General features: G+C 40.3%; 1 protein-coding gene across 28 annotated transcripts in view; it reads right to left on the bottom strand.

Annotated features, from left to right (window-relative positions):
* LOC125044694 (rho GTPase-activating protein 190-like) overlaps positions 1 to 10,000 on the bottom strand; it is a 194,055-nt gene that overhangs the window by 19,743 nt on the left and 164,312 nt on the right. For 18 of the 28 annotated variants that reach the window (XM_047641523.1, XM_047641521.1, XM_047641526.1 and 15 more), the window contains 4 exons: positions 9,770 to 9,915; positions 6,262 to 6,306; positions 2,265 to 2,429; positions 1,456 to 1,582 (listed from right to left, as the gene is read on the bottom strand). In XM_047641523.1, coding sequence (XP_047497479.1) covers positions 1,456 to 1,582; positions 2,265 to 2,429; positions 6,262 to 6,306; positions 9,770 to 9,915 — 483 coding nt within the window. The remainder of the gene's footprint in view (positions 1 to 1,455; positions 1,583 to 2,264; positions 2,430 to 6,261; positions 6,307 to 9,769; positions 9,916 to 10,000) is intronic. The other 10 variants (XM_047641525.1, XM_047641541.1, XM_047641548.1 and 7 more) reach the window with 6 other exon arrangements.

Genomic DNA, 10,000 nt, shown 5'->3' with positions numbered 1-10,000 from the left:
AATGGGGAGGATATGTATGTATGTGCATGTGTGCATGAGTATGTATGTGTGTGTATGTGTGTGTGTGTGTGTGTGTGTGTGTGTGTGTGTGTGTGTGTGTGTGTGTGTGTGTGTGTGTGTGTGTGTGTGTGTGTGTGTGTGAGTGTGTGTGTGTGTGTGTGTTTGTGCGTGTGTGCTTACGCCTCTGTGTGCTTGTGCATGTGTGTGCTTGTGCATGTGTGTGCTTGTGCATGCGTGTGCTTGTGCGTGTGTGTGTTTGTGTGTGTGTGTGCTTGTGCGATGTGTGCTTGTGTATGTGTGTGTGCTTGTGCGATGTGTGCTTGTGTATGTGTGTGTGTGTTTTAAATCTAAATTCTTAAATATGAATTAACCCAATGTCAGCAGGTATATATACAGTCCCCTTTAGATTTTAGTGAGTTTTGTTACATACAGATGGCTCCATGTGCTCAGCAGCAAGGAGTCTATGAGTTGGCTCTAGTGACCAATCCTGATTTCCCCCATCCTTGAATTGGCGGGAAAATGCAATAAAATAATGGAAGTGAAGCTTTCAAAAAATGAAGGAAAAAGGTAAACAGATGAGATAGGTAAGACTAATAGCTGACTCCTTGTAGAGCCATCTATGCATAAAGACAATAGATAAAACTTTTATTACAGTGGGCATGGCATTGTAGTCTTGCCGCCCGCGCTCATTGGGTTAATACACCATTCATTAAAGTACCTCTTTCTTAAGGGTATACCCAGGGGAAAAGGTATCCAAAACTGGAAACACTTTTTCTTTTCTTTTCTTTCCTTTTTTTTAGATGACATAAAAAATTCCTTTAAAGAGTTGGGTGGACAAAAGCCTGTAACTCGCTCTCATATGCAGAGAGTTTGTGTAAATGCCAATGCCTGACCTGTAAACAGCACAGGAACAGGTACTTGACTTTATGTAAGGGGAGGATGGATGTGTGTTAGAGGGAACACTGCCCATGCAATCATATAAAAATAATTTGGGAACTTTTATCAGATTTCAAATGACAGTAACACACACAAGAATCAAGACAATGAACAAAATCTAATGGTACAACTCACAGGAAAAAATAACTATGATCCACCTAAATGGCAGTATTGGCTTGGGGTGATCCACAGCCTGTATTGGTCACACCTAGCTACTGCCCTGGTCATTGAAGGCTGGTAACATCAATGGTTCAAACATTTAAACTATTTAAAAAATAAATAATGATAGTAATAATGATAATAAATGAAATCAAATTAAAGTAGAATAATAATAATAAAAAAAAAAGAGCTAGTAATAACATTAACCAGTCTAAAGTGAGCGACCAGCCATTGCGAGTATAGCCACCACTTTCGCTGTGGACATAACCTCTCTGTCTCTGACTATACAACATTTAGAATCTTCTAGAAAAGAGGGGCTCAAAATAGCTGATCGCATCAACACAGCCCTAGCACACCAACCTTGCCGCCCCTTCTCCCTACGCTGTCTTCGAGTTTTGGTGCTGACAGCCTGTGGTATTTCTTGCACTCGGGAATAGCCATAGTCTCCCGCCTCGTAGTACAGGCCTGGCACAGCATCCTTGACCTGCTAACATACATTTCATTAGAAACTGCTTAGTATGAAATCAAAACTCTTCTTAGTAATAACATTTTACAAGTACTATGATGTATTATTTCATCCAAAACCAACTTGGATACCATAACAATGTACTAAACATTAAACAAATGTTAACTGATTGAAAATAAGGAAAAAATAAATTATCAAAAATGCAAATAACAACAAAGCAGATTAACATAATCATATATAAGAATAGTAATATAATGAATAACTGCATTTATAAAAAAAAAAAAAATTAAGAATATCAATAAAAACAAACAATAACAGAAGTGACAAATGCAACATCAGCAGTGCAAAATAACGTGAAAACACCAGCAAAAAACATATAATTATATACTCACTTCTACTGGGGGAAGGGAGAATAAAAACTAAAACCTGTCAATGATGATAGGAAACCGATGCATGATAACATGAGCATGAGAAAAATAAATCAAGTCCGAACATAGTTACATGAAATGAATGATATAAAAGAAAAAAGAAACTGAAGGAGAACAGGAAGAAGAACAAGAAGAAGGGTGGCAACAGTTAGGGGAGTGTAAGAACCAACTACGACACAGAAAGAGAACTAACGAAGGAGAGGAGAGAGAGAGAAGGGGGACGGAGGAGTAAACGACCACGACTCGTAGGTGTTGGGACACTTGAGCGTACTCACAGCGGCGTAATCAGGGCCTAGGTCCATATTCTCAGGGGTGGCAAGGGGCGCGTGCACTGACCCCACTTTGGTTAGTTTAGAGTGTAGGCCCGCATCTTTGAGGTTTATTTTGCCAATTGCGTCAGTCACGTTGCTATAGGCCTTAAGGTTTAGTTTGCCAGGTTGCTGAAAGAGGGAAGGAATTGTTGGGTTAGTGATGAGCAACACTCAGGCATGAGAGAGAACAGGGAGAGAGGATCTAAAAGGGACTAAACAGGGTGGAGTGAAAAGGTGAAGAAAAAAAAAGAAGAGAAAATGGAAAAGGAAATAAAAGGAAGAATGAGGGATGCACTTTTAGTGACAGAGGGGATGCAAACAGAGAATGACAGTGAGTGTGAGAACGATTGAAAGTAAAAGACAAAAGAAACAGTGAAGTGACAGGAACAAGAGGGAGACTAATAGGAGGGCAAGCTAGTGACAACATACAAGATGAGGCATCAGACTGAATAGAGATAACACACACAAGAGTGACCAGAGAAGTGGGGCAGGATGAGGGGCCAAACGGACCACACTCTGACATTACCTGCCACAACATGTAAAGGATAAAAGCACTAGGAGATGCACTATGATGACGATGGCGTGATGCTGATGGGTGGCTGGGGTATGGATGTGACCAGAGTCTAAATAAAAAAAAGAACTAAGAATATGCTTGTAACAGAACAGAAACAAAAAAGCAAATAACTTCAAATAAGGATTATCAAACTCGATTTTACATCTCATATGTAATTCAACAATAGCAATATCTGGAAAAACACTAACAATATGCATGGGAGACAAACAAAACCCTGAAACTACTCATTTTAGTTATAATTTTCCTTTTAGCCCTAAAGTTAAAATCCTGTCCACTCTACTTCTCTTCACTCACTTTTAGAACTTAAAAAATCCAATTTATGGATCTCTCTTTTCTTGTTTCCTTATCTCTTCTCTTTATTCACGCATGTGTACACTCACACACTCACTCTTTCTAACAAAGTAAAAAAAACAAAAAAACTTCCAACTGCAATTATGTCTCCTTAAAAACACACAATATAACCTTAACCCTATATTGCCCAGCATGACGAATTCGTCATGTAAATTCTATTGACTCAGCACTGGATAGAATTGCTGTAGTTGTTTCTGTGGCAGGTCTGACGAATTAGTCTAGTCCTGACCCATAATCTACTTTAGACCTAATGAGTGCTTTATATATCATTAGCAAAGGCTTTCTATCAGCTCCCCATTCTATCAGCTCCCCATTCGTCATGCTGGGCAATATAGGGTTAAGAATGTGTCTTCAATAGAAGAAATAAGGACAATTTAATAACTAGCATATTTAAAACTACATGAGATTATACAGCAACAGATACAAGAACACACACATTTAAACAATATGAACAATATGAATGAATAAACACATAAAAGCTCGCACGCGCAGGCACACACGCACGCACTCACGCATGCACGCACGCACACGTACACACGCACACACATGCATACGCATGTACACGCACGCACACACGCTCACACGCTCACTCTCACTCTCACACGCTCTCTCACTCTCACTCTTACTCTCACATACTCTCTCTCACTCACACACTCTCACTCACACACTCTCACTCACACACTCTCACTCACACACTCTCACTCACACACTCTCACTCACACACTCTCACTCACACTCTCACTCACACACTCTCACTCACACACTCCCACTCCCACTCCCACTCCCACTCCCACTCCCACTCCCACTCCCACTCTCACTCTCACTCTCACTCCCACTCCCACTCTCTCACTCACACTCTCAAACACTCTCACTCTCAAACACTCTCACTCTCAAAGACTCTCACTCTCAAAGACTCATTCTCAAAGACTCTCATTCTCAAACACTCTCACTCTTAAACACTCTCACTCTCACTAACACTCTCACTCTCACTAACACTCTCACTCTCACTAACACTCTCTCTCTCTTATACTCACTCTCTCACATACATTCACATACAGCCTAACCACACACTCAGTCACCCACCCCACACACTCCCTCATTCAAGGGTTACTGACTCAAAGGAAAACAAAAATATTGAACAATGGTGGAGTGGAAATAAATTCTGGATATAGGTAATGATCAGAAAAGATAGGGAAACATAATGGTGATAAGCATGAAATACGTAAACACAAGAAAACAAAAAATACGGAAGACAGACATGCAATTTTCATCTGGCTGGGATGTCAAAGTGTACTGCAACATGTTGACAACCAACGATTAAACTCACATTGTTTTCTTCCTCTCTACTATGAAAGCACACTAACCTACGTAGCTAGACCTAGTTATTACTATTGTATGAACCAACTTTGCTCATCTTCCTTTAGTAGAAAAGCACAATTACCAATGAGCAGGTAACCATGGTTTTTAGTATTAGCCTATAAATGTAATGAAGATAAAAATGATATTCCAAATAATTATGTTTATAATGACAATATTATCACAAAGCAATAGCTGACCTATCACAAATTCAAGCCTACAGCAAATGCAATTATCTTTTTTTTTTAATTCTAAATATAGGCTAATTATAATGAAGTATATATGCTACAGCCAGGCCTTGTATAGCTATATAAGCACTAATATCTTTATCACATAATTTGGCCTCAATACACTATCTATTCCTGAATTAGAGGTGAACTGCAACCATAGCTAAAGGTTTTTTTTTAATGATTTGATACTAACCTGTTCTTAGCATAAACCTATAGATATCTAATTTATATAAAGGTATTGTGACTTTCCCAGCCAGAAAAAGACCAACTGTTAGTAGGCTGATAGTCACTCACTACACATGGGTGCTAAAAACAGATGAGTCTAATGTATGAGCAAGTTTGAACAATGGTATAAAAATTCATTTGGCTAACTCTTTGAAACAGCAACAAACAACAAAACAAAGCATTCTAAAATGAAAAAAAAAAAAAAAAAAAAAAAAAAAAAAAAATTAAAAACAACACAAAAAATACTGGAAATCCAGCTAACTCCTTAAAACGACTGTTCAACTTACTCATAAACCCAACTCTCACAAAATATATGGTACTTATATCAAGTGTTTCAGCAAAGAATCACCACTTAAGAGAGGACATAGCTTAAACAATCATACAGGGATATTAACTGCAGCTCCCTTTACATCTGCTAACTCAATATTGGAACACAAGTCACATAAAAAGTGGTTAATCATTACTAGAACACTATAAGTCATCTACTTTAGGAGAGGGTATCACTAGTCCAGCCACTCCTAAACAACAGGTGGTCAAGGTGAACATCACTTTACAGTAGTTCATCACACCTTAAACAAAGTAGCAGGGAGTATAGGAAATATACCATCTTGAGCTCCACCTACTGATTTCAATCACCGTGTACTGAATGTAATTTTTAGGATTTTGTTTTTATGAGATCTTCAAAAAATCTCAAGTGTATCCCAATTTGTCATTCCAGCCAATTTTCTATTCTTGCTCTATGAAGAAGAGTATGTGCATGACTTCTGTAATTTTCTCTTTTCACTACTGATAACACCAACAGACTTCAATCCAGCAGTCCTTTAATGTTGTTCAGGAGGGCATGCCAATTTATATCATGCAATGAAACAGTTTAATTGCAAGGGCCCATTTGCAGTCTGGCAATGTGGACCTGCTTTCTCATACTAAGGAAAGTCTGTTAGTGTAGATCAGCAGGTAGTTAGTTGTCATGCATATTTCATAGCTATGAAGGATAGCTCCATCCCCCTCTTGCTAGTCGTTATAGGACAGAACAAGAACCTAAGCTTACAGGTTAATTGTAAGCTAGTCTGCATAAACAAACTACATTTCGAAGGAAGAAGTGAATACTTGCAGATGTGACTCAACAGAAAATACAGCTTGTCAAAGACAAACAAAGTACTAGAAGCAGGAAAACTGGTTTTTGTGCTAGTCTGGGGAGGAGGGTGGAGCAACCCACAAAACACACCTTGTTCGTGACCTGACATACTGCCTCACTCAGCGTCTGGAACGTCTGCAAGTCAGGAATGGGTATGGGTCAAATTTGCAACCCTTGCCTGTATGACTGACACATGGGCACTTTTGCACAAGGACCTGGTAATGTTTAACAGGTTTTGGTTTACAGTATTATATCTATAAAAAGTCAATCCTTGCTTACATATCAAACACATGCAATATCACTGACTTTGGTAGATTGAATAAAGGGCATAACATGGCAACACTATACATGATGCAACAAACCAGGTACCAATCAGCCCCTTTTTCAAGATCTGCTTTAATATTCTAACAGTGCATCATATGCATGTCATACCTTTTTAAAGCCAAAATTCTTTTAACCTTACATCACAAATTCCAATCTTTTATAGCATTCACAAGGAATAAAAGCTTTATTTGTTCATATATCCTTACAGAATTTACAACCTGAGAGAAAACTGTAAAATATTTCTGCAATCTTCAAGCACTCTATAATATTGTGAGCATTACCTGTGGCCCTTAGTGAATGACACATACAATCAGCAGGTGATAAATCATAACACCTACAAAACATGGAATCCATCTACTGTTCAAGAGTCTTCACTGCTAGTTAAGGAATATATCTATCTATATGCCTGAATAACAGCTAACAAAAATAGATTGTGTACAGGTACTTGTGTGTGTTTTTGGCAGGTAGGTAGGACGGTAGATAGATAGGTAGGTAGGTAGGTAGATAGGTAGGACGGTAGGTAGGTAGGACGGTAGGTAGGTAGGATGGTTGGTAGGTAGGTAGGTAGGTAGGTAGGTAGGTAGGTAGGATGGTGGGTAGGATGGTGGGTAGGTAGGTAGGTGGGTAGGTAGGTAGGTAGGTAGGTAGGTAGGTAGGTAGGTAGGTAGGTAGGTAGGACGGTGGGTAGGTAGGATGGTAGGTAGGACGGTAGGTAGGTAGGTAGGTAGGTAGGTAGGTAGGTAGGTGGGATGGTAGGTAGGTAGGTGAGATGGTGGGATGGTAGGTAGGTAGGTAGGTAGGTAGGTGGGATGGTAGGTAGGTAGGTAGGTAGGTAGGTAGGTAGGTAGGTAGGTAGGTGGGATGGTAGGTAGGTAGGTAGGTAGGTAGGTAGGTAGGTAGGTAGGTAGGACGGTAGGTAGATAGGTAGGTAGGTAGGTAGATAGGTAGGACGGTAGGTAGATAGGTAGGACGGTAGGTAGGTAGGATGGTAGGTAGGTAGGTAGGTAGGTAGGTAGGTAGGTAGGTAGGATGGTGGGTAGGATGGTGGGTAGGATGGTGGGTAGGTAGGTAGGTGGGTGGGTAGGTAGGTAGGTAGGTAGGTAGGTAGGTAGGTAGGTAGGTAGGACGGTGGGTAGGTAGGATGGTAGGTAGGACGGTAGGTAGGTAGGTAGGTAGGTAGGTAGGTAGGTAGGTAGGTGGGATGGTAGGTAGGTAGGTAGGTAGGTAGGTGGGATGGTAGGTAGGTAGGTAGGTAGGTAGGTAGGTAGGTGGGATGGTAGGTAGGTAGGTAGGTAGGTAGGTAGGTAGGTAGGTAGGTAGGTAGGACTGTAGGTAGGTAGGTAGGTAGGTAGGTAGGACTGTAGGTAGGTAGGTAGGACTGTAGGTAGGTAGGTAGGTAGGTAGGTAGGACGGTGGGTAGGATGGTTGGTTGGTAGGTAGGTAGGTAGGTAGGTAGGACGGTGGGTAGGATGGTTGGTAGGTAGGTAGGTAGGTAGGTAGGTAGGTAGGTAGGTAGGTAGGTAGGATGGTGGGTAGGATGGTAGGTAGGACGGTAGGTAGGTAGTATGGTAGGTAGTATGGTAGGTAGGACGGTAGGTAGGTAGGTAGGTAGGTAGGACGGTAGGTAGGTAGGTAGGTAGGATGGTAGGTAGGACGGTAGGTAGGTAGGTAGGTAGGTAGGATGGTAGGTAGGACGGTAGGTAGGTAGGTAGGTAGGTAGGTAGGTAGGTAGGTAGGTAGGTAGGTAGGTAGGACGGTAGGTAGGTAGGTAGGTAGGTAGGTAGGTAGGTAGGACGGTAGGTAGGTAGGTAGGTAGGTAGGTAGGTAGGTAAGAAGGAAGGAAGGAAGGAAGGAAGGAAGGAAGGAAGGAAGGAAGGAAGGAAGGAAGGAAGGAAGGAAGGAAGGCAGAAAGGAAGGATGGGAGGGAGGGAGGGAAGGAATGAAGGAAACTAGGTAGACAGGTAAGCAAGCAAGCAAAAGAGAGAGAGAGAGAGAGAGAGAGAGAGAGAGAGAGAGAGAGAGAGAGAGAGTGTGTGTGTGTGTGTGTGTGTGTGTGTGTGTGTGTGTGTGTGTGTGTGTGTGTGTGTGTACGTGTGTGTGTGTGTGTACGTGTGTGTGTGTGTGTACGTGTGTGTGTATACATGTGTGTGTGTGTGTGTGTGTGTGTACGTGTGTTTGTGTGTGTGTGTACATGTGTGTGTGTGTGTGTACGTGTGTGTGTATGTGTGTGTGTGTGTACGTGTGTGTGTATGTGTGTATGTGTGTACGTGTGTACGTGTGTGTACGTGTGTGTGTGTGTAAGTGTGTGTGTGTAAGTGTGGTAAGTGTGTGCATATGTGTGCATGTGTGTGCATGTGTGTGCATGTGTGTGCATGTGTGTGCATGTGTATGCATGGGTATGCATGTGTATGCATGTGTATGTATGTGAGCGGGTGTGTGTGTGTGTGCGCGTGTGTGTGCGTGTGTGCGTGTGTGCGTGTGTGTGCATATTTTAAGATGTGCCAGTGTGCATGGTATGATTTTATTCTAATAATGAAAAAAATACCCTAGGCTCTGTTATAAATGGATAAAAAAAATTCCACAAAGTATTGGTCAATTTCTAACAAGTTTAAACTATTTTCTCTAAAGATGACTATACCTACCCTCATTCACAAAAGTAGATACAATTAGTAATACCTAAATTTAGTAAATTTCATAGGGACTTGAGAAATATTTTTTGTTATTATTCATATTTTGTACAAATAAAAAGAAATATATGCATTACTTAGTTAATGATAAAATTCTTCTAAAAGTTTGTATTTCAGGCCATTATATGTATAACATAAAAGCAACATTTCCCACAAAATTAACATTCACAAATCTATTGCGGGCTATTTTTTCATCTCAAGCAAGTATAATACATGACCACATGTACCAGTACATTATTACTGTAACTCCAAGATAAACAAGTGTGCTCTAAATACAAATACATGGACAAAAAATCCATACTAAGGCACAGGAACTCAATAAGAGCAATAACATAAAAAACATGCCATGTTATATAAAGCACATATATAAAGCCTCTATCCCAAAATTGAAACAAGTCACTGAAGCAAATTTATTTGGACTAAAAAAAAAAAAAAAGTACAAACTTATTTAAATTTAACAAGATTCACACATAAAAAATTAAAGTAAAGTAAATTAAAACATTTTAAAAACAAGAAATTGATTTAAAAAAAAAAAAAAAAAGGGGAAATCCTAAACTGCCTCACGGGATTGCATCATGAACACTCACTTTGAGGGTCTGGCTGGCCTTGGGTCGTGGCTTGGTTGGAGGTGGGGGGAGTTTGCCACGTCGGCCAGTGGTAAAGGACTGGGGTCCGTAGCCTTCACCCCAGAAGTCCTCATGCCGCCGGGAGCATACACTTTCATCCACCCAGCCTGATAAAATAGCTTGAAATATTAGTAAAAGGACAAGGGGGATGATGGATGTCAAAATATACATGAATTGACTACATTAAAAATA

The sequence above is a fragment of the Penaeus chinensis genome, chromosome 36 (genome assembly GCF_019202785.1).
Source record: "Penaeus chinensis breed Huanghai No. 1 chromosome 36, ASM1920278v2, whole genome shotgun sequence".
NCBI classification, from domain to species: Eukaryota; Metazoa; Arthropoda; class Malacostraca; order Decapoda; family Penaeidae; genus Penaeus; species Penaeus chinensis.
Note: the sequence above shows the minus strand (reverse complement) of the source record. Positions and strands in the feature narration are given on the sequence as shown.